The sequence below is a fragment of the Bombina bombina genome, chromosome 3 (genome assembly GCF_027579735.1).
Source record: "Bombina bombina isolate aBomBom1 chromosome 3, aBomBom1.pri, whole genome shotgun sequence".
NCBI lineage: Eukaryota > Metazoa > Chordata > Amphibia > Anura > Bombinatoridae > Bombina > Bombina bombina.
Window position 1 is genome coordinate 418,397,840 of NC_069501.1, and position 25,576 is coordinate 418,423,415.

The 25,576-nt window shown below is 39.6% G+C and overlaps 1 protein-coding gene across 1 annotated transcript in view; it reads left to right on the top strand.

Annotated features, from left to right (window-relative positions):
- DSTYK (dual serine/threonine and tyrosine protein kinase) overlaps window positions 1-12,764 on the top strand; it is a gene marked incomplete in the record, with an annotated part of 571,803 nt that extends 559,039 nt beyond the window's left edge. Inside the window, 1 exon segment of the mRNA XM_053706624.1 lies at window positions 12,455-12,764. Within this exon segment, the coding sequence (XP_053562599.1) occupies window positions 12,455-12,610 (156 nt within the window).
- Between the last annotated feature and the right edge of the window lie 12,812 nt (window positions 12,765-25,576).

Genomic DNA, 25,576 nt, shown 5'->3' on the forward strand with positions numbered 1-25,576 from the left:
TCCCTGCACACTTTTGCCAAATTCTACAAATTTGATACTTTTGCTTCTTCGAGGCTATTTTTGGGAGAAAGGTCTTACAGGCAGTGGTGCCTTCCGTTTAGGTAACCTGATTGGCTCCCTCCCTTCATCCGTGTCCTAAAGCTTTGGTATTGGTTCCCACAAGTTATGGATGACGCCGTGGACCGGACACACCAATGTTGGAGAAAACAGAATTTATGCTTACCTGATAAATTACTTTCTCCAACGGTGGGTCCGGTCCACGGCCCGCCCTGGTTTTTTAATCTGGTTTGATGAATTTCTTTCTTTAACTACAGTCACCACGGCACCCTATGGTTTCTCCTGTTTTTCTCCTGTCCGTCGGTCGAATGACTGGGGTGGGCGGAGCCTAGGAGGGACTATATGGACAGCTTTTGCTGTGCTCTTTGCCATTTCCTGTTGGGGAAGAGAATATTCCCACAAGTTATGGATGACGCCGTGGACCGGACACACCGTTGGAGAAAGTAATTTATCAGGTAAGCATAAATTCTGTTTTTCTGGTCCTAGGAAAGGTCAGAAGGCTTCTGCTAGTTCCTTGGCTTCTTGGTTGAAACTTTTGATTCATCAAGCTTATTTGGAGTCGGGTCAGGCCCAGCCTCAGAGAATTACAGCTCATTCTACTAGATCAGTTTCCACTTTGTGGGCTTTTAAGAATGAAGCTTCAGTTGATCAGATTTGCAAAGCGGCGACTTGGTCCTCTTTGCATACATTTACTAAATTCTACCGTTTTGATGTATTTGCTTCTTCGGAAGCAGTTTTTGGTAGAAAAGTTCTTCAGGCAGCTGTTTCAGTTTGATTCTTCTGCTTTTGATTTAAGTTTTTTTCTTTCAAAGATGAAATAAACTTATTTTTGTTTTGGGTTGTGGATTAATTTTTTCAGCAGAATATGGCTGTTTTTATTTTTATTCCCTCCCTCTCTAGTGACTCTTGAGTGGAAGACTCCACATCTTGGGTATTGATATCCCATATGTCACTAGCTCATGGACTCTTGCCAATTACATGAAAGAAAACATAATTTATGTAAGAACTTACCTGATAAATTCATTTCTTTCATATTGGCAAGAGTCCATGAGGCCCACCCTTTTTATGGTGGTTATGATTTTTTGTATAAAGCACAACTATTTCCAAATTTCCTTTGATGCTTTCTACTCCTTTCTTTATCACCCCACTTCTTGGCTATTCGTTAAACTGAATTGTGGGTGTGGTGAGGGGTGTATTTATAGGCATTTTGAGGTTTGGGAAACTTTGCCCCTCCTGGTAGGATTGTATATCCCATATGTCACTAGCTCATGGACTCTTGCCAATATGAAAGAAATGAATTTATCATGTAAGTTCTTACATAAATTATGTTTTTCTTTCATGTAATTGGCAAGAGTTCATGAGCTAGTGACGTATGGGATATGCAAAGTTTCCCAAACCTCAAAATGCCTATAAATACACCCCCCACCACACACACAATTCAGTTTTACAAACTTTGCCTCCTATGGAGGTGGTGAAGTAAGTTTGTGCTAGAAGAGTTTCTGAATTATCTGCTCGCTCTTATGAATCTCCTTTTCTGATTTTTCATCAGGATAAGGCGGTTTTGCAGACTTAATTTAAATTTTTACCTAAAGTTGTGAATTCCAACAACATTAGTAGAGAAATTGTTGTCCCTTCGTTGTGTCCTAATTGTAAGAATTCTCTGGAGAGATCTTTACATTCTTTGAAAGTGGTAAGAGCTTTGAAATATGTTGAAGCTACTAAATATTTCAGAAAGACTTCTAGTCTATTTGTTATCTTTTCTGGTTCTAGGGAAGGTTAGAAGGCTTCTTCCATTTCTTTGGCATCTTGGTTAAAGCTTTTGATTCCCCATGCTTATTTGGAGTCTGGTAAATTCCCTCCTCAGAGGATTACGGCTCATTCTACTAGGTCAGTTTCCACTTCTTGGGCTTTTAAGAATGAAGGATCTGTTGATCAGATTTGCAAAGCAGCAACTTGGTCTTCTTTGCATACTTTTACTAAATTCTACCATTTTGAAGTTTTCTCTTCTTCAGAAGCAGTTTTTGGTAGAAAAGTACTTCAGGCAGCTGTTTCAGTTTGATTCTTCTGCTTATAATTTCTATTTTTTTCATTATAAAGATTAAAACTTGATTTGGGTTGTGGATTAATTTTTTCAGCGGAATTGGCTGTCTTTATTTTTATACCTCCCTCTCTAGTGACTCTTGCATGGAGTTCCACATCTTGGGTATTTGCTATCCCATACGTCACTAGCTCATGGACTCTTGCCAATTACATGAAAGAAAACATAATTTATGTAAGAATTTACCTGATAAATTAATTTCTTTCATATTGGCAAGAGTCCATGAGACCCACCCTTTTTATGGTGGTTATGATTTTTTTGTATAAAGCACAATTATTCAAATTCCTTGTTGATGCTTTCGCTTCTTTCTTATCACCCCACTTCTTGGCTATTCGTTAAACTGAATTGTGGGTGTGGTGGGGGGTGTATGTATAGGCATTTTGAGGTTTAGATAACTTTGCCCCTCCTGGTAGGATTGTATATCCCATATGTCACTAGCTCATGGACTCTTGCCAATATGAAAGAAATTAATTTATCAGGTAAATTCTTACATAAATTATGTTTTTAGTTCCCCTATTAACAATTTCACAGGTTCAGTTAAAGATAGTCTACACCAGAATTTCATGGTTTAAAAAGATAGATAGTCCCTTTTACCCATTCCCCAGTTTTGCATAATACACTTTTTACCTCTGATTAACTTGTCTCTAAGCCTCTGTCAAAAGAACTGGAATAAGGGGGCAATCTGCAGACTTGCATTTTAACCAATCATTGCTAACTCATAAATAACTCCACGGGAGGGAGCACAATGTTATCTATGGCCCACATGAGCAAGCTCTATCTAGCTGTTAAAATGCATTTAGATAAGAGGCGGCCTTCAAGGGTTTAGCAGTTAGCATATGAGCCTGTCTAGATTTAGCTTTCAACAAAGACAACAAAGCAAATTTGATCAAATTTAATTGGAAAGTTTTTTTCAAATTGCATGCCCTATCTGAATTATGAAAGTTTAATTTTGACTAGACTGTCCCTTTAAACTTCTTTTGGAGGGAGGTAATTTCTTTCCTGTAAGTGGCAAGAGTCCGTAAGCTAGTGATGTATGGAATATACATTCCTACCAGGAGGGGGCAAAGTTTCCCAAACCTCAAAATGCCTGTAAATACACCTCCCATCTCACTCATACCTTAGTTTTACAAACTTTGCCTTCGTTGGAGGATGATGAAGCAAGTCGTGCTTGATTTTTTTCTGTGAAAGGTGCTTCTAAGCATTTGAAGCCTAATTTATCTCAAAGTACAATGTTTGAGGGATGTGATGGGAGTATCTGCCTAATGATGCCATGTTTTTACCTATGGGTAATCTATTCTAAGGTTCTCTGTAAATTCGGTCGTGGGGATTCATCTGCCACCTACCTTTACAGATCGACATTCTACTCCTCTACCATTACCTCTGCTGATATGTTTCAGTACTGGTTTGGCTGTCTGCTATATGTGGATGGGTGTCTTCAGGTAAGTATATATCATTTTTTAAGACACACTCTCAGCTATGTTTGGCACTTTATATTTTAAAGTTTTAATATATATTGCATATATTTGCCATGAGTCAGATCTATGTTTATTTCCCTTTGCAGTCTAACAGTTTCAGTATGGAAATTGTTTTTGGGAGAAATTTAGTCATTTTTTTTCTTACCTGGGGTTCCAGCTAGTTGTGACTTCGGACTTGTTTTTTCAAATTTTCACGGGCAAATTAGGTTTGCGATGACGCAAAATGCTTCTATTTATTGCGTCATTCTTGGCGGGGAAGTTGCGTTTGTTGTGACGTGAGTCACGTCAATTCTTCCGTCTGATGCAAAAACTTTTGCAGAGAAGTCGTGCCTGTTATGATGCGAGTCGTGTCATTTTTTGTTAACTTTGGCGCCAAAAGTTTTTTTTCTTTGAGTTTGTGTCATCTTTGCGTCATTGTTGGCGCCAAAAAATTGTATTAAGTCTATCCTTCTTTTGCTCTCTGCTCTCATTTGTTTACGGAGGGCTATGATGTTTGCTTTTGATTTTTTCATAGAAGTATTTTATCATAAGCATTTTTTCCCATATCTGAAACTATTTTGAGGAAATTGGATAGTTTGTTTAAATGTTGTTTTTTATTTTTGTTATATTTTGCAAGATGTCTCAGATTGATCCTGCCTCTGATGTTACTGTAGGAACCAAGCTGTCTGTACACAATTTCTAACAAAGCTAAGTTTATTAGCTGATCTTATTTCTTCAGCTAAGATATGTGGCACCTGTTATATTATTTCATACTGATAATGTATCTACAGTACAAATAAATCTACTGTTAAATCTTCAGTCTAATGTACATGATATTCCTGTAGATATAAGGATTATATTGCTACAGCCATAGAGAAGGCTATGACTGCTATTCCGCCTTCAAATTAACGTAAAAGATCTCTCCTAACTTCTCATAATTCTAATGAAGTTTTGCATTGATCGACAGCATACTGAAGTATTTCTGCTGATGAGGATTTCTGTGACTCAGAGGATCCAACTTCAGAGACTGATATTGATAAATCAACCTTTCTATTGAATATATTTGTCCTTTATTAATGAAGTGTTTACTTTGGGTATTGAGGAATCTAGTCCTCTTGATAATAGCAAATGTTTGAATTCAGGTTTTTAAAGCTTCTGTGGTTACTCTTAAACTTTTTCTTATTCCAGATGCTATCTCTCATATGTTTTGTAAGGTATCTAAACTTAGTGCTTCTTTTTACCTTTCTTCTAGGTTTAAATAGCTATATCCTTTACCTGTGGCTAATTTTAGAGTTTTTTGGGTAAAAGTCCCTAAGGTGGGGCTATTTCATGTAATTGGCAAGAGTCCATGAGCTAGTGACATATGGGATATACAATCCTACCAGGAGGGGCAAAGTTTGCCAAACCTCAAAATGCCTATAAATATACCCCTCACCACACCCACAATTCAGGTTTACAAACTTTGCCTCCTATGGAGGTGGTGAAGTAAGTTTGTGCTAAGATTTCTATGTTGATGTGCGCTTCTCAGCATTTTTGAAGCCCGATTCCTCTCAGAGTACAGTGAATGTCAGAGGGATGTGAAGGGAGTATCACCTATTGAATGCAATCGTTTTCCATACGGGGATCTATTTCATAGGTTCTCTGTTATCGGTCGTAGAGATTTATCTCCTACCTCCCTTTTCAGATCGACGATATACTCTCATATTCCATTACCTCTACTGATAGCCAAACCTGTACTGAAACGGTTATCTGTTATATGTGGATGGGTGTCTTTTGGTAAGTATGTTTTCATTACTTAAGACACTCTCAGCTATGGTTTGGCACTTTGTTTTTTATATAAAGTTCTAAATATATGTATTGTACTTATATTTTCCATGAATCAGGTTTTCAGTATATTTCCTTTTTGCAGACTGTCTGTTTCATACTTGGGAAATGCTTTTTTATGAAAATGTATTTTCTTACCTGGGGTATAGTCTCTTTTTCAAATTGACTGTCTTTAAAATTCGTGGGCAGAATTAGGCTCGCAAGGGCGCAAAATGCCAAAGTTTATTGCGTCATTCTTGGCGTGAGATTTTTTTGGCGCAAAGTTACGTTTGTTGATGCAAAATTTGTCATTTCCGGCGTCTTAGTTGACGCAGAGTCCTTCACAAGGTTGCATCATCTATGACGCGAGTGTCGTTTCCGGACGTTTTTGGCGCCAAAATTTTTTTTCTGTTTGTTGTGCGTCATACTTGGCGCCAAATCTTTTCATTATTTAAGACCCCATTCCTATTTGCCTTTTGCTTTTTTCTAAGTCAGAGGGCTATTCTGTTTGCATTTTTTCCCATTCCTGAATCTGCCATATAAGAAAATTGATAATTTTGCTTTATATGTTTTTTCTCTTACATTTGCAAGATGTCTCAATCTGATCCTGTCTCAGAATTCACTGTTGGATCCCTGCTGCCTGATAACAGTTCTACCAAAGCTAAGTGCATTTGTTGTAAACATGTGGAGATTATTCCTCCAGCTGTGGTGTGTAATAGTTGTCATGATAAACTTTTACATGCAGAAAATGTATCCATCAGTAGTAGTTCATTACCTTTTGCTGTTCCTTCAACATATAATGCACAAGATATACCTGTAAATTTAAAAGAATTTATTTCTGATTCTATTCAGAAGGCTTTGTCTGCCATTCCGCCTTCTAATAAATGTAAAAGGTCTTTTAAAACTTCTCATAGTTTTGATGAAATTTCAAATGACCGGCAACATACTGATTTATCTTTCTCTGAGGATCTAACTGATTCAGAAGATCCTGCCTCAGACATTGACACTGACAAATCCTCTTATTTAAAATGGAGTATATTCGTTCTTTATTAAAGGAAGTGTTGATTACATTAGATATGGAGGAAACTAGTCCTCTTGATATTAAAACTAGTAAACATTTAAATTCTGTTTATAAACATCCTGTGGTTATTCCAGAGGTTTTTCTTGTTCCTGATGCTATTTCTGATATGATTTCTAAAGAATGGAATAGGCCTGGTACTTATTTCATTCCTTCTTCAAGGTTTAAAAAAATTGTATCCTTTGCCAGCAGTTAGACTGGCGTTTTGGGAAAAGATCCCCAAAGTTGATGGGGCTATCTCTACTCTTGCTAAACGTACTACTATTCCTAAGGAAGATAGTACTTATTTTAAAGATCCTTTAGATGGGAAACTTGAATCTTATCTAAGGAAGGCTTATTTATATTCAGGTAATCTTCTTAGGCCTGCAATTTCTTTGGCTGATGTTGCAGCTGCTTCAACTTTTTGGTTGGAAACTTTAGCGCAACAAGTGTCGGATCATGATTTGTCTAGCATTGTTATGTTGATTCAACATGCTAATAATTTCATTTGTTCCATTTTTTATATCATCAAAATTGATTTTAGATATGTCTTTAGCTATTTTAGCTAGAAGAGCTTTGTGGCTTAAATCTTGGAATGCTGATAAGACTTCTAAGTCAAGATTGCTATCTCTTTCTTTCCAAGGTAATAAATTATTTGGTTCTCAGCTGGATTCAATAATTTCAACTGTCACTGGGGGGAAGGGAGTCTTTTTGCCTCAGGATAAAAAAAACTAAGGGTAAATCTAAAGCTAACCGTTTTCGTTCCTTTCGACATAAGGAACAGAAATCTAATTCTTCCCCAAAGGAATCTGTTTCCAATTGGAAGCCTTCCTCAAATTGGAATAAATCAAAGCCATTTAATAGATCAAAGCCAGCCCCCAAGTCCGCATGAAGGTGCGGCCCTCATTCCAGCTCAGCTGGTAGGGGGCAGATTAAAATTTTTCAAAGATGTTTGGATCAATTCGGTCCAAAATCATTGGATTCAGAGTATTGTCTCTCAGGGGTACAGAATAGGATTCAGAGTAAGACCGCCTGTGAGAATATTTTTTCTTTCACGCATTCCAGCAAACCCAGTAAAGGCTCAGGCTTTCCTGAAGTCTGTTTCAGACCTGGAGTTATCGGGGGTAATCATGCCAGTTTCGTTTCAGGAACCGGGTCTGGGGTTTTATTTAAAACTATTCATTGTCCCAAAGAAAGAAAATTCATTCAGACCAGTTCTGTATCTAAAGATTTTGAATCGATATGTAAGAGTACCAACTTTCAAAATGGTGACTATAAGGACTATTCTGCCTTTTGTTCAGCAAGGGCATTGTATGTCCACAATAGACTTACAGGATGCATATCTTCATATTCCGATTCATCTGGATCACTATCAGTTTCTGAGATTCTCTTTTCTAGAAGAGCATTACCAATTTGTTGCTCTTCCTTTTGGCCTTGCGACATCTCCAAGAATCTCTTCAAAGGTTCTCGGTGCCCTACTCTCTAATCAGAGAGCGGGGTATTGCGGTATTTCCTTATTTGGATGATATCTTGGTACTCGTTCAGTCTTTACATTCTGCAGAATCTCACACAAATCAACTAGTGTTGTTTCTTCGAAGACATGGTTGGAGGATCAATTTACCAAAAAGTTATTTGACTCCTCTGACAAGGTTAACCTTTTTAGGTTTCCAGATAGATTCAGTGTCCATGACTTTGTCTCTAACAGACAAGAGACATTTGAAATTGGTTGCAGCCTGTCAGAACCTTCAGTCTCAGTCATTCCCTTCAGTAGCTATGTGCATGGAAGTTTTAGGTCTCATGACTGCAGCATCGGACGCAATCCCCTTTGCTCGTTTTCATATGAGACCTCTCCAGCTTTGTATGCTGAACCATTGGTGCAGGGATTATACAAGGATATCACAATTAATATCCTTAAATCCCAATGTTCGACTTTCTCTGACTTGGTGGTTAGATCACCATTGTATAATTCTAGGGGCCTCTTTTGTTCATACAACCTGGACTGTGATCACAACAGATGCGAGTCTTTCAGGTTGGGGAGCTGTTTGGAGTTCTCTGACAGCACAGGGGGTTTGGAAATCTCAATAGGCAAGATTACCAGTCAATATTTTGGAACGCCGTGCAATTCTCAGGGCTCTTCAGTTTTGGCCTATGTTGAAGAGAGAACCGTTCATTTGTTTTCAGACAGACAATATCACAACTGTGGCATATGTCAATCATCAGGGTGGGACTCAGTCCTCAAGCTATGAAAGAAGTATCCCGGAAACCTGTTTGGGCGAAATCCAACTCCTAATTTCTGCGGTTCATATCCCAGGTATAGACAATTGGGAAGCGGATTATCTCAGTCATCAGACTATACATCCGGGAGAATGGTGTCCCCGCCCAGATGTGTTTTCTCAAATTGTTCAGATGTGGGGGCTTCCAGAAATAGATCTGATGGCATCTCATTTAAACAAAAAACTTCCCAGGTACCTGTCCAGGTCCAGGGATCCTCAGGCAGAAGCAGTGGATGCGTTGACACTTCCTTGGTGTTATCAACCTGCTTATATTTTCCCGCCTCTAGTTCTTCTTCCAAGAGTGTACTCCAAAATCATCATGGAGCAATAGTTTGTGCTGCTGGTGGCTCCAGCATGGCCTCACAGGTTTTGGTATGCAGATCTTGATCGGATGTCCAGTTGCCAACCTTGGCCACTTCCATTAAGGCGGGACCTTCTGTCTCAAGGTCTGTTTTTCCATCAGGATCTCAAATCATTAAATTTGAAGGTATGGAAATTGAACGCTTAGTCATAGAGATTTCTCTGACTCGGTGATTAATACTATGTTGCAGGCTCGTAAATCTGTTTCTAGAAAGATTTATTATCGAGTTTGAAGACTTATATTTCATAGTGTTCTTCTCATAAAATTTCTTGGCATTCTTTTAGAATTCCTAGAATTTTACAGTTTCTTCAGGATGGTTTGGATAAAGGATTGTCTGCAAGTTCCTTGAAAGGACAAATCTCTGCTCTTTCTGTTTTATTCCACAGAAAAAATGCTTAACTTCCTGATATTCATAGTTTTGTACAGGTTTTGGTTTGTATCAAGGCTGTCATCAAATCAATCTCTTCTCCTTGGAGTCTTAATTTTGTTTTGAAGGCTTTACAGGCTCCTCCATTTGAGCCTATGCATTCTTTGGACATTAAATTACTTTCTTGGAAAGTGTTGTTCCTTTTGGCCATCTCTTCTACTAGAAGAGTTTCTGAATTATCTGCTCTCTTGTGATTCTCTTTCTGATTTTTCATCAAGATAAGGCAGTTTTGCGGACTTCATTTAAATTCTTACCTAAGGTTGTGAATTCTAACAACATTAATAGAGAAATCCTAAGAATTCTTTGGAGAGATCTTTACATTCTTTGGATGTGGTGAGAGCTCTGAAATATGTTGAAGCTGCTAAAGATTTCAGGAAGAATTCTAGTCTATTTGTTTTCTTTCTGGTTCCAGGAAAAGGTCAGAAGGCTTCTGCCGTTTCTTTGGCATCATGGTTAAAGCTTTTGATTCATAAAGCTTATTTGGAGTCCTGTAAAGCCCCGCCTAAGAATTACAGCTCATTCTACTAGATCAGTTTCCACTTCTTGGGCTTTTAAGAATGAAGCTTCAGTTGATCAGATTTGCAAAGCAGCAACTTGGTCTTCTTTGCATACTTTTACTAAATTCTACCATTTTGATGTATTTGCTTCTTCGGAAGCAGTTTTTGGTAGGAAAGTTCTTCTGGCAGCAGTTTCAGTTTGATTCTTCTGCTTATGATTTAAGTTTTTATTTTTTGAGAATAAACTTATATGTGGGTTGTGAATTAATTTTTTTTCAGCGAAATGGCTGTTTTTATTTTGTCCCTCCCTCTCTAGTGACTCTTGCGTGGAGTTCCACATCTTGGGTATTCCTATCCCATACGTCACTAGCTCATGGACTCTTGCCAACTACATGAAAGAAAACATAATTTATGTAAGAACTTACCTGATAAATTCATTTCTTTCATATTGGCAAGAGTCCATGAGGCCCACCCTTTTTTTGGTGGTTATGATTTTTTTGTATAAAGCACAATTATTTCCAAATTCCTTTGTTGATGCTTTTTACTTCTTTCTTTTTCACCCCACTTCTTGGCTATTCGTTAAACTGAATTGTGGGTGTGGTAAGGGGGTGTATTTATAGGCATTTTGGGGTTTGGGAAACTTTGCCCCTCCTGGTAGGATTGTATATCCCATACGTCACTAGTTCATGGACTCTTGCCAATATGAAAGAAATTAATTTATCAGGTAAGTTCTTACATAAATTGTTTTATTCCTGAAAACTACTCTAGGTGTTGGATCCAGAGTTTTGCCCAAAATGGGGTCCTGTAGTTAAACATGCCAATGTTTACTAACTGCTCGTTTAATTCTTGATGATTCCTTGTTGTATTTAGTTTAGTGTGTATGTGTATGTGTGTATCTGTATATATATATATATGTATGTGTGTGTATATGTGTGTGTATATATATATATATATATATATATATATATATATATATATATATATATATATATATATATATATATATATATATATATATATATATATATATATATATATATATATATATATATATATATATATATATATATATATATATATATATATATATGTGTGTGTGGCCAAAACTTGCACTCACTGTACTTTTTTAACACCAAACATTTAATGTGACGTTTCGGAGATAGAGTATCCCCTTCCTCAGATACTCTATCTCCGAAACGTCACATTAAATGTTTGGTGTTAAAAAAGTCCAGTGAGTGCAAGTTTTTGCCACATATATCTATTATCTACTAGCACCCTGGCTGCTGAAGTTTGAAGTGAGAGTGCTCATCTTGGATGGATATATATATATATATATACATATATATATACACACACACACGCTACTACTGAGCATGCACAAGAGTTTTGTGTTTTATTATTAGGCATTTGTAGAGTGTCAATAGATTCCGCAGCGCTATAAACATAGGTGGTATACAATATAACATGTATAGGGATTAAAAAGGTAGAGGGCCTTGCTGAGAGTTGCACTGTAGTCAGCTCTTATGAATATGATCTGCAAACAGCTAAGCTCATAGGCTTATATGCTAAGATGTTCAAGGGGATAGCAATGGAGTTAAGAGATATTTAGTGTAGGTTGTATGCATCCATGAATTGTAGAGTTTTTAGGGAGCACTTGAAACTTATAAAATTAGGGGAAAGTCTTGTGGAGCGAGGCAGAGAGTTTCAAAAGATGGGAGCTAGTCTGGAGAAGTCCTGTAAGCGAGAAAGTGAGGAGGTAAGAGGGGAGAGTAGCAGATCGTGAGCAGAGTAAGGGATATTGCATTGACTTTTTATTATGCACTTTTTCATTATGCAATTCTGCATGTAATGCTCCTCTAATCAATTTCGTTAAAGATCTGCCAGCACACCTATTTTATAGACTGTCGTTACCTGAACTCAGATTGGCAGGATGGATAGGGATGTGTGGGAGAAGTTGGTAACCAGTTCCTAATTATATCCTGTCTAGTGTGAAGACATTGAAAAGCTGGAAGAAACACATTTATCTAATTACTCACTCTGTACATAGAAATATTTATTTCATTGTTTTTTTTCGGAATTTATATTGTAAATGTGAATTTCCTTATGTCTGTAAATGGTTATTCTGTGGATTTATGGAACTCGCATGCAGGGAACAGCCTATATACCTGAAAAGACAAGTGTCACAAGCGATATACTGAGCTAAAGGTGGTTGTTTTATTTTTTTAAATCTTTGCTAAGGTCTTGTCTACAATGTTATGTGGGTAGGATTTTCCTAAACTGTTTTCCATCACATAAAAGCACATCTCTATGGTTTGGTCCTTAGAATATGCTCCATATGGTATAAATGACTGATCTTGTTAGACACTGTGTGCTGAAAAGGAATGACATTTTGTGACAGATTTGCTTATGAGGTTGGATCTCTTGCAGCTGGACAAGAAAAACCGAGCAAAGATCACAGATTTGGGTTTCTGTAAGCCAGAGGCCATGATGTCTGGAAGTATTGTTGGGACCCCTATACACATGGCACCAGAACTCTTCTCGGGTAAGTACAATAATGTAATAAGACCTATATTAAAGAACTGATTAAAACTATCCAATGTTTGAATGCGATTTAGAAAATACACCTTCACTTTTAATTCTATCGGAAATGTTTAGTTTGTTTTTAAAATAGTCTCTCAAACTGAGTCCACCTCCTTGTGAATATTTAGAGCTTCAGATGTTTTAATTATGAACATGAGAAATTAGGGTAACATTAGTCATTCACTTGGAGACAAAATTGGAAAGTGTTTTAAAATTGCATTCTTTATCTGAATCATGAAATCACTTTTTTTGGGGTAGGGGATATTTCCCTTTTAAGTCCTCTCTCCTCCTTTTTACAGTTTATGAAGTTTCTGCTTCATAAGGCTGATTTAGTTTTTTTATGGATGGCATCCTATTAATCTCATCCCATCTTCTAACTCCTCCACAAAAACCGAAAGGGTCTTACCTTTCCTTATCCTGGCTCGGTGCTCATGGCAATTGTATCACGCTACAAAACACAAGCTCTTTCCCCTATGATGCTTTCCCCTATGATGTATACGTTGCTCCTCAGTCAGGCATGTAATGCAGTCCTGCCACGCTGCATCTGGAATAAGAAATGGTCAACAGTCTTGCACTCATATTCCAGATATTTAACCTCTCTAGGAGCCATTTTCTGCATTCACACATACATAGAAATGTCACTCCATTTAATACATAGCCTAACCTACGCAATATGGCTGTTAAAAAGCAGTTCTAAGTTTCAGGGTTTTTTTAATTTTATTTTCTGGCACACCAGAGGTTTCTCCAACATAGGTGTGTCCGGTCCACGGCGTCATCCTTACTTGTGGGATATTCTCTTCCCCAACAGGAAATGGCAAAGAGCCCAGCAAAGCTGGTCACATGATCCCTCCTAGGCTCCGCCTACCCCAGTCATTCTCTTTGCCGTTGTACAGGCAACATCTCCACGGAGATGGCTTAGAGTTTTTTAGTGTTTAACTGTAGTTTTTCATTATTCAATCAAGAGTTTGTTATTTTCAAATAGTGCTGGTACGTACTATTTACTCAGAAACAGAAAAGAGATGAAGAATTCTGTTTGTATGAGGAAAATGATTTTAGCAACCGTAACTAAAATCCATGGCTGTTCCACACAGGACTGTTGAGAGCAATTAACTTCAGTTGGGGGAACAGTTTGCAGTCCTTTGCTGCTTGAGGTATGACACATTCTAACAAGACGATGTAATGCTGGAAGCTGTCATTTTCCCTATGGGATCCGGTAAGCCATGTTTATTACGATTGTAAATAAGGGCTTCACAAGGGCTTATTTAGACTGTAGACCTTTTTTGGGCTAAATCGATTGATATTAACACTTATTTAGCCTCGAGGAATCATTTATTCTGGGTATTTTGATATAATAATACTAACAAAAACATTAACCAGGAGATTATCGTGCCTTCTCTGTGTCCGAAACCAGTTTCAAAGAAGGAACGTTTGTTGCACAATTTGGATGTTGTTCGCGCTCTAAAATTCTATTTAGATGCTACAAAGGATTTTAGACAAACATCTTCCTTGTTTGTTGTTTATTCAGGTAAAAGGAGAGGTCAAAAAGCAACTTCTACCTCTCTCTCTTTTTGGATTAAAAGCATCATCAGATTGGCTTACGAGACTGCCGGACGGCAGCCTCCTGAAAGAATCACAGCTCATTCCACTAGGGCTGTGGCTTCCACATGGGCCTTCAAGAACGAGGCTTCTGTTGATCAGATATGTAGGGCAGCGACTTGGTCTTCACTGCACACTTTTACCAAATTTTACAAGTTTGATACTTTTGCTTCTTCTGAGGCTATTTTTGGGAGAAAGGTTTTGCAAGCCGTGGTGCCTTCCATTTAGGTGACCTGATTTGCTCCCTCCCTTCATCCGTGTCCTAAAGCTTTGGTATTGGTTCCCACAAGTAAGGATGACGCCGTGGACCGGACACACCTATGTTGGAGAAAACAGAATTTATGTTTACCTGATAAATTTCTTTCTCCAACGGTGTGTCCGGTCCACGGCCCGCCCTGGTTTTTTTTTTTAATCAGGTCTGATAATTTATTTTCTTTAACTACAGTCACCACGGTACCATATGGTTTCTCCTATGCTAATATTCCTCCTTAACGTCGGTCGAATGACTGGGGTAGGCGGAGCCTAGGAGGGATCATGTGACCAGCTTTGCTGGGCTCTTTGCCATTTCCTGTTGGGGAAGAGAATATCCCACAAGTAAGGATGACGCCGTGGACCGGACACACCGTTGGAGAAAGAAATTTATCAGGTAAACATAAATTCTGTTTTTTCTCTTCTCTCCATTTATGTGCATGTTTTGCAACTGCTTAGCTACTAGTTGTAGTCTTTCTTGCCTTCTGCAAAGCTCTCCAGGCCTCAAGCTGCGGAATCGCACAACTATGGTCTTCCTCTTTAGCTTCTTAGTTTTTTCCAGTTATTACAATGTCAGGCAGTGTCAGCACAGAATTAGTGAAAATTGAGACAAGTAATGCATGCATATTTAAACCTTTCTATTCTTCATACAGTCAAGATAATGTATATATCCAATATGTAAACAAATGCTTATAAATATTTAACTGGGCATTAATTCCACTCACTTCCCCTATCCTCTTTCTCGCCCTGTTTTTTTTGGCAGTTGGCGCCCATGGGTCTTTTTCTGTTTGAGACAACCTTTATTAATCATTGGAACCAAGTGGCAGATTTTTATGTAAAGATTCACTTTGAACATGGTGTTCCAGGTGGCCATATCACAATGTGATCATGAACTTAGTGCTTTATCCGTTTAAAATGTATTTACGTGATTTTTCACTCTTTGTACACATTGTGGTGTTATTTACCACTATAAACTCAAATATTATTCTGCCATTCGTTTTATCCCAATGCTTTTAATCACCAGGTGGTGCCCTTGTAAACATTAGTAGTGGTCAGAGCTCTGGAATACAGAACTACTTTGGTACCTTTTGCAAGACTCTGATGCTCTTTCTCCCTTTCCAGGACAGTCTATGGACTCTTAATTGGCTTTGAGATATTGTGGTATATAAAGCAGTAGAGAATAGCCTTTTGTTTGATGTGTGGTTATGATTGATTGTTAGGATTCTAATTAGGGATGGGCGAATGTGTTTATATTCAAATGTTAGAACAAATGTTATTGTAGAAATTCGATTTATATAATCAAATGTTGATAACGAATATTCTTAAAAAATTCTATAATCGAATGCTATTTACAGTTTTCAAATGTCAAATTTTATAATTAGATCAAATGTCCACATTCGAAATTTCGAATGTAACATTCGATTTCACAAATACTATTAAAAAGTTCATGTGGTAGGGAATTTAGTAAATTGATACATAATAGATACAAATATATCAATTTGAATGTTTCTATTTCTTTCCTAAGATATGGTGAGTCCATGGAATCAATTGCTAGTGGGAATATCTCTCCTGACCAGCAGGAGGCAGCAAAGAGCACCACAGCAAAAACTGTTAAATACCACTCCCCTTACCCACAATCCCCAGTCATTCTCTTTGCCTGTAGTAGTTGCAAGGAGGTGGTAAAGTTAGGTGTCTGTAAGATTCTACAACCAAGAGTTTATTTTCAAAGCAGGACAAGATATTCTGATCTTTGCTAAGGGTTTAGCCATAGTGCATTTCAGTCTCTTCAGTAGAGCATTGGTGGCTTTTAAGCATTTGGGAACTTGGGGGGTATAATCCCCTCTGTGCCTCCCAATTGATTTATTACTGCCCTTGTTAGAAAGCCTGTTTAAGTTTGCACAGTCTTTTCATTTCTCTTGTAAGGTGTATCCAGTCCACGGATCATCCATTACTTGTGGGATATTCTCATTCCCAACAGGAAGTTGCAAGAGGACACCCAACAGCAGAGCTGTAATATAGCTCCTCCCCTAACTGTCATAGCCAGTCATTCTCTTGCAACTCTCAACAAGCTAGGTCGTTGTAGGAGAGAGTGGTTAAATATAGCTAGTTTATTTTCTTCAATCAAAAGTTTGTTATTTTTAAATAGTACCGGAGTTGTGCTATTTTATCTCAGGCAGTAAATAGAAGAAGAATCTGCCTGAGGTTTCTATGATCTTAGCAGGTTGTAACTAAGATCCATTGCCGTTCTCACATATGTCTGAGGGAATTACACAGATGAGGTAACTTCAGCGAGAGAATGGCGTGCAGTTTATTCTGCTATCAGGTATGTGCAGTTATAATTTTTTCTAGAGATGGAAAACACTAGAAAATGCTGCTGATACCGGATTAATGTAAGTTAAGCCTGAATACAGTGATTTAATAACGACTGGTATCATGCTTACTCCCAGGGGTAATACCCTTATGATATTGCAATATAAAACGTTTGCTGGCATGTTTAATCGTTTTTATATATGCTTTGGTGATAAAACTTTATTGGGGCCTAGTTTTTTCCACATGGCTGGCTTAAATTTTGACTAGAAACAGTTTAATGAGGCTTTCCACTGTTATAGTATAAAAGTTACAGTTGGTGCAGTTAAAATTACAAACTGTGACATCCAGCTTCCCTCAAAGGCCCTCTGAATGCTATAGGACATCTCTAAAGGGCCCAAAGGCTTTCCAAAGTCGTGTATTGGGGAAGGTAGGACCACAGCTTGCTGTGGCAGTTCTTTGTGACTGTTAAAAAACGTCTATTTCGTTTTTTTGATCCGTTTTTTGAACTAAGGGGTTAATCATCCATTTGCAAGTGGATGCAATGCTCTGCTAGCCTATTACATACACTGTAAAAATTTCGTTTGATTTACTGCATTTTTTCACTGTTTTTCAAATTCTGACAAAATTTGTTTCTCTTAAAGGCACAGTACCGTTTTTTATATTTGCTTGTTTACTTGATTTAAAGTGTTTTCCAAGCTTGCTAGTCTCATTGCTAGTCTGTATAAATGTCTGACATAGAAGAAACTACTTGTTCATTATGTTTAAAAGCCATGGTGGAACCCCCTCTTAGAATGTATACCAAATGTACTGATTTCATTTTATGTAATAAAGATCATATTCTTTTTTTAAAAAATTATCACCAGATGAATCTGACGAGGGGAAAGTTATGCCGACTAACTCTCCCCACGTGTCAGACCCTTTGACTCCCGCCCAAGGGACTCGCGCTCAAATGGCGCCAAGTACATCTAGGGCGCCCATAGCGTTTACTTTACAAGACATGGTGGCAGTCATGGATAATACACTGTCAGCGGTATTAGCCAGACTACCTGAACTTAGAGGTTAGCGAGAGAGCTCTGGGGTGAGACAAAATGCAGAGCATACTGACGCTTTAAGAACCATGTCTGATACTGCCTCACAATATGCAGAAGCTGAGGAAGGAGAGCTTCAGTCAGTGGGTGATGTTAATGACTCAGGAAAGATACCTGATTCTAATATTTCTACATTTAAATTTAAGCTTGAACACCTCCGTGTGTTGCTTAGGGAGGTTTTAGCTGCTCTGAATGACTGTGATACCATTGCAGTGCCAGAGAAATTGTGTAGACTGGATAAATGTTTTGCAGTGCCGGTGTGTACTGATGTTTTTCCAATACCTAAAAGATTTACAGAAATTATTAATAAGGAATGGGATAGACCAGGTGTGCCGTTCTCTTCCCCTCCTATTTTTAGAAAAAGGTTTTCCAATAGACGCCACCACACGGGACTTATGGCAGACAGTCTCTAAGGTGGAGGGAGCAGTTTCTACTCTAGCAAAGCGTACTACTATCCCTGTCGAGGACAGTTGTGCTTTTTTAGATCCAATGGATAAAAAATTAGGTTACCTTAAGAAAATATTTATTCAACAAGGTTTTATCCTACAGCCCATTGCATGCATTGCCCCTGTCACTGCTGCTGCGGCGTACTGGTTTGAGTCTCTGGAAGAGGCTTTACAGGTAGCGACTCCATTGGATGACATACTTGGCAAACTTAGAGCACTTAAGCTAGCCAATTATTTTATTTCTGATGCCATTGTTCATTTGAATAAACTAACGGCTAAGAATTCTGGTTTTGCTATACAGGCGCGCAGAGCGCTATGGCTTAAATCATGGTCAGCTGACGTGACTTTAAAATCTAAGCTACTTAACATTCCCTTCAAGGGGCAGACCCTATTCGAGCCTGGTTTGAAGGAGATTATTGCTGATATCACGGGAGGAAAAGGTCATGCCCTTCCTCAGGACAGGTCCAAATCTAGGGCCAAACAGTCTAATTTCTCCAACATAGGTGTGTCCGGTCCACGGCGTCATCCTTACTTGTGGGATATTCTCTTCCCCAACAGGAAATGGCAAAGAGCCCAGCAAAGCTGGTCATATGATCCCTCCTAGGCTCCGCCTACCCCAGTCATTCTCTTTGCCGTTGCACAGGCAACATCTCCACAGAGATGGCTAAGAGTTTTTTGGTGTTTAAATGTAGTTTTTATTCTTCAATCAAGTGTTTGTTATTTTAAAATAGTGCTGGTATGTACTATTTACTCTGAAACAGAAAAGAGAAGAAGATTTCTGTTTGTGAGAGGAAGATGATTTTAGCAAACGTTACTAAAATCGATTGCTGTTTCCACACAGGGCTGTTGAGATGAAGTAACTTCAGTTGGGGGAAGCAGTTGGCAGACTTTTCTGCCTGAGGTATGATGGCCACATTTCTAACACGACTTGGTAATGCTGGAAGGCTGTCATTTTCCCTATGGGGACCGGTAAGCCATTTTCTTAGATTAAGTATAAGAATAAAGGCTTTATAAGGGCTTAAAAAACTGGTAGACATTTTTCTGGGCTAAAACGATTACTTGCTAAGCATATTTGACAGATTATAGCGCTTTATAGTTATTATAATCTTGGGGATTGTTGTTAAAAAACGGCAGGCACTGTATGGACACCTTTTTCAGATGGGGGCCTTCTCTAGTCATAGGCAGAGCCTCATTTTCGCGCCACTAATGCGCAGTTGTTTTTGGAAGGCAAGGCATGCAGATGCATGTGTGAGGAGCTAAGATCCACTGAAAAAGCTTATAGAAGGCGTCATTTGGTATCGTATTCCCCTCTGGGCTTGGTTGGGTCTCAGCAAAGCAGATTCCTGGGACTGTATAGGGGTTAAATGTAAAAACGGCTCCGGTTCCGTTATTTTAAGGGTTAAAGCTTTCAAATTTGGTGTGCAATACTTTTAAGGCTTTAAGACACTGTGGTGAAATTTTGGTGAATTTTGAACAATTGCTTCATACTTTTTCGCATATTCAGTAATAAAGTGTGTTCTGTTTAAAATTTAAAGTGACAGTAACGGTTTTATTTTAAAAGGTTTTTTGTGCTTTGTTGACAAGTTTAAGCCTGTTTAACATGTCTGAACCATCAGATAAACGATGTTCTATATGTATGAAAGCCAATGTGTCTCCCCATTTAAATATGTGATAATTGTGACATGGTGTCCAAACAAAGTAGGGACAATGATGCCACAGATAATAATAGTGCCCAAGATGATTCTTCAGATGAGGGGAGTAAGCATGGTACTGCATCACTCCCTTCTGTGTCTACACCAGTTTTGCCCACACAAGAGGCCCCTAGTACATCTAGTGCGCCAATACTTATTACTATGCAACAATTAACGGCTGTTATGGATAATTCTATTGCAAATATTTTATCTAAAATGCCTACTTATCAAAGAAAGCGCGATTGCTCTGTTTTAAACACTGAAGAGCAAGAGGACGCTGATGATAACGCTTCTGACATACCCTCACACCAATCTGAAGGGGCCAGGAGGGAGGTTTTGTCTGAGGGAGAAATTTCAGATTCAGGGAAAATTTCTCAACAAGCTGAACCTGATGTTGTAACATTTAAATTTAAATTAGAACATCTCCGCGCACTGCTTAAGGAGGTATTATCTACTCTGGATGATTGTGACAATTTGGTCATTCCAGAGAAATTATGTAAGATGGACAAGTTCCTAGAGGTTCCGGTGCCCCCCGATGTTTTTCCTATACCCAAGCGGGTGGCGAACATAGTAAACAAGGAATGGGAAAGGCCCGGCATACCTTTTGTGCCTCCCCCTATATTTAAGAAATTATTTCCTATAGTCGACCCCAGAAAGGACTTATGGCAGACAGTCCCTAAGGTCGAGGGGGCGGTCTCTACTCTAAACAAACGCACTACTATTCCCATAGAAGATAGTTGTGCTTTTAAAGATCCTATGGATAAAAAATTAGAGGGTTTGCTTAAAAGAATGTTTGTTCAGCAAGGTTACCTTCTTCAACCAATTTCATGCATTGTTCCTGTCACTACGGCAGCGTGTTTCTGGTTCGAAGAACTAGAAAAGTCGCTCGATAAGGAATCTTCGTATGAGGAGATTATGGACAGAGTTCATGCACTTAAATTGGCTAACTCTTTTATTCTAGATGCCGCTTTGCAATTAGCGAGATTAGCGGCGAAAAATTCAGGGTTTGCTATCGTGGCGCGCAGAGCGCTCTGGCTAAAGTCTTGGTCAGCGGATGTGTCTTCCAAGACAAAATTGCTTAACATCCCTTTCAAGGGCAAAACACTGTTTGGTCCTGATTTGAAAGAGATTATTTCAGACATCACCGGAGGAAAGGGCCACGCCCTTCCTCAGGATAGGTCTTTTAAGGCTAGAAATAAGCCTAATTTTCGTCCCTTTCGCAGAAACGGACCAGCCTCTACTTCTACCTCCTCTAAGCAAGAGGGTAATACTTCTCAACCCAAACCAGCCTGGAGACCGATGCAAGGCTGGAACAAGGGTAAGCAGGCCAAGAAGCCTGCCACTGCTACCAAAACAGCATGAAGGGATGGCCCCCGATCCGGGACCGGATCTGGTGGGGGGCAGACTTTCTCTCTTTGCTCAGACCTGGGCAAGAGATGTTCAGGATCCTTGGGCACTAGAAATTGTTTCTCAAGGTTATCTCCTGGAATTCAAGGAACTACCCCCAAGGGGAAGGTTCCACAGGTCTCAATTATCTTCAAACCAAATAAAAAGACAGGCATTCTTACATTGTGTAGAAGACCTGTTAAGGATGGGAGTAATTCATCCAGTTCCAATAAGAGAACAAGGGATGGGATTTTACTCCAACCTGTTCATAGTTCCCAAAAAAGAGGGAACGTTCAGACCAATTCTAGATCTCAAGATCCTAAACAAATTTCTCAGGGTTCCATCATTCAAAATGGAAACCATTCGAACGATCCTTCCTACCATCCAGGAAGGTCAATTTATGACCACGGTGGATTTAAAGGATGCGTACCTCCATATTCCTATCCACAAGGAACATCATCAGTTCCTAAGGTTCGCTTTTCTGGACAAGCATTACCAGTTTGTGGCACTTCCTTTCGGATTAGCCACTGCTCCGAGAATTTTCACAAAGGTACTAGGGTCCCTTCTAGCGGTTCTAAGACCAAGGGGCATTGCAGTAGTACCGTACTTGGACGACATCCTGATTCAAGCGTCGTCTCTGTCAAAAGCAAAGGCTCATACGGACATCGTCCTAGCCTTTCTCAGATCTCACGGATGGAAAGTAAACATAGAAAAAAGTTCTCTTTCCCCGTCAACAAGAGTTCCCTTCTTGGGAACAATAATAGACTCCTTAGAAATGAGAATTTTTCTGACAGAGGTCAGAAAATTAAAACTTCTAAGCTCTTGTCAAGTTCTTCATTCTGTTCTTCGTCCTTCCATAGCGCAGTGCATGGAAGTAATAGGATTGATGGTTGCAGCAATGGACATAGTTCCTTTTGCACAAATTTATCTAAGACCATTACAACTGTGCATGCTCAGACAGTGGAATGGGGATTATACAGACTTGTCTCCGACGATTCAAGTAGATCAAAGGACCAGAGATTCACTCCGTTGGTGGCTAATCCTGGACAACCTGTCACAGGGAATGAGCTTCCGCAGACCAGAGTGGGTCATTGTCACGACAGACGCCAGTCTGGTGGGCTGGGGCGCGGTCTGGGAACCCCTGAAAGCTCAGGGTCTATGGTCTCGGGAAGAATCTCTTCTTCCGATAAACATTCTGGGACTGAGAGCGATATTCAATGCTCTCAAAGCTTGGCCTCATCTAGCAAAGGCCAAATTCATAAGGTTTCAATCAGACAACATGACGACAGTTGCATATATCAACCATCAGGGGGGAACAAGGAGTTCCCTGGCGATGGAGGAAGTGACCAAGATAATTCAATGGGCGGAGGATCACTCCTGCCACTTGTCTGCAATCCACATCCCAGGGGTGGAAAATTGGGAAGCGGATTTTCTGAGTCGTCAGACATTCCATCCGGGGGAGTGGGAACTCCACCCGGAAATCTTTGCCCAAATAACTCAATTATGGGGCATTCCAGACATGGATCTGATGGCGTCTCGTCAGAACTTCAAGGTTCCTTGTTACGGGTCCAGATCCAGGGATCCCAAGGCGACTCTAGTTGATGCACTAGTAGCACCTTGGACCTTCAACCTAGCTTATGTTTTCCCACCGTTTCCTCTCATTCCCAGGCTGGTAGCCAGGATCAACCAGGAGAGGGCTTCGGTGATCTTGATAGCTCCTGCGTGGCCACGCAGGACTTGGTATGCAGACCTGGTGAATATGTCATCGGCTCCACCATGGAAGCTACCTTTGAGACAGGACCTTCTTGTTCAAGGTCCATTCGAACATCCGAATCTGGTTTCTCTCCAACTGACTGCTTGGAGATTGAACGCTTGATTTTATCAAAGCGTGGGTTTTCAGATTCTGTAATAGATACTCTGATTCAGGCTAGAAAGCCTGTAACTAGAAAAATTTACCATAAGATATGGAAAAAATATATCTATTGGTGTGAATCTAAAGGATTCCCATGGAACAAGATAAAAATTCCTAGGATTTTATCCTTTCTACAAGAGGGTTTGGAGAAGGGATTATCTGCAAGTTCTCTGAAGGGACAGATTTCTGCGTTATCTGTTTTACTTCACAAAAGCCAGACGTTCAAGCGTTTGTTCAGGCTCTGGTTAGAATCAAGCCTGTTTACAGACCTTTGACTCCTCCCTGGAGTCTTAATCTAGTTCTTTCAGTTCTTCAAGGGGTTCCGTTTGAACCCTTACATTCCGTAGATATTAAGTTATTATCTTGGAAAGTTTTTTGTTTTTGGTTGCAATTTCTTCTGCTAGAAGAGTTTGAGTTATCTGCTCTGCAGTGTTCTCCGCCCTATCTGGTGTTCCATGCAGATAAGGTGGTTTTGCGTACTAAGCCTGGTTTTCTTCCGAAAGTTGTTTCCAACAAGAATATTAACCAGGAGATAGTTGTACCTTCTTTGTGCCCGAATCCAGTTTCAAAGAAGGAACGTTTGTTACACAATTTGGACGTAGTCCGTGCTCTAAAATTCTATTTAGAGGCCACTAAAGATTTCAGACAAACTTCTTCTTTGTTTGTTGTTTATTCTGGTAAAAGGAGAGGTCAAAAAGCAACTTCTACCTCTTTCTTTTTGGCTTAAAAGCATTATCCGTTTGGCTTATGAGACTGCCGGACGGCAGCCTCCTGAAAGAATCACAGCTCACTCCACTAGGGCTGTGGCTTCCACATGGGCCTTCAAGAACGAGGCTTCTGTTGACCAGATATGTAAGGCAGCGACTTGGTCTTCACTGCACACTTTTGCCAAATTTTACAAATTTGATACTTTTGCTTCTTCAGAGGCTATTTTTGGGAGAAAGGTTTTGCAAGCCGTGGTGCCTTCCATTTAGGTGACCTGATTTGCTCCCTCCCTTCATCCGTGTCCTAAAGCTTTGGTATTGGTTCCCACAAGTAAGGATGACGCCGTGGACCGGACACACCTATGTTGGAGAAAACAGAATTTATGCTTACCTGATAAATTACTTTCTCCAACGGTGTGTCCGGTCCACGGCCCGCCCTGGTTTTTTTAATCAGGTCTGATGAATTATTTTCTCTAACTACAGTCACCACGGTATCATATGGTTTCTCCTATGCATATTTCCTCCTGTACGTCGGTCGAATGACTGGGGTAGGCGGAGCCTAGGAGGGATCATATGACCAGCTTTGCTGGGCTCTTTGCCATTTCCTGTTGGGGAAGAGAATATCCCACAAGTAAGGATGACGCCGTGGACCGGACACACCGTTGGAGAAAGTAATTTATCAGGTAAGCATAAATTCTGTTTTTCGTGCCTTTCGAAACTTCAAGGCAGGTGCGTCATCAACTTCCTCTAATAATAAACAAGAGGGAACTTTTGCTCAATCCAAGACGGTCTGGAGACCAAACCAGACCTGGAAAAAAGGTAAGCAGGTCAAAAAAGCCTGCTGCTGCCTCTGACAGCATGAAGGAACGACCCCCTATCCGGTAACGGATCTAGTAGGGGGCAGACTTTCACTCTTCGCCCAGGCGTGGGCAAGAGATGTTCAGGATCCCTGGGCGTTGGAAATTATATCCCAGGGATATCTTCTGGACTTCAAAGCTTCCCCCCCAAAAGGGAGATTTCACCTTTCACAATTATCTGCAAACCAGATAAAGAGAGAGGCATTCTTACACTGTGTACGAGACCTCCTAGTTATGGGAGTGATCCATCCAGTTCCAAAGGAGGAACAGGGTTTTTACTCAAATCTGTTTGTGGTTCCCAAAAAAGAGGGAACCTTCAGACCGATTTTGGATCTAAAGATCTTAAACAAATTCCTCAAAGTTCCGTCGTTCAAGATGGAAACTATTCGTACCATCCTACCACTGATCCAGGAGGGTCAATATATGACTACAGTGGATCTAAAGGATGCTTATCTTCACTTTCCGATACACAAAGATCATCATCGGTTTCTCAGGTTTGCCTTTCAAGACAGGCATTACCAGTTGTAGCTCTTCCCTTTGGATTAGCTACAGCCCCAAGAATCTTTACAAAGGTTCTAGGGTCGCTTTTGGCGGTCCTAAGGCCGCGGGGCATAGCAGTATCCCCTTATTTAGACGACATCCTGATACAGGCGTCAAACTTCCAAATTGCCAAGTCTCATACGGACGTAGTACTGGCATTTCTGAGGTCGCATGGGTGGAAAGTGAACGA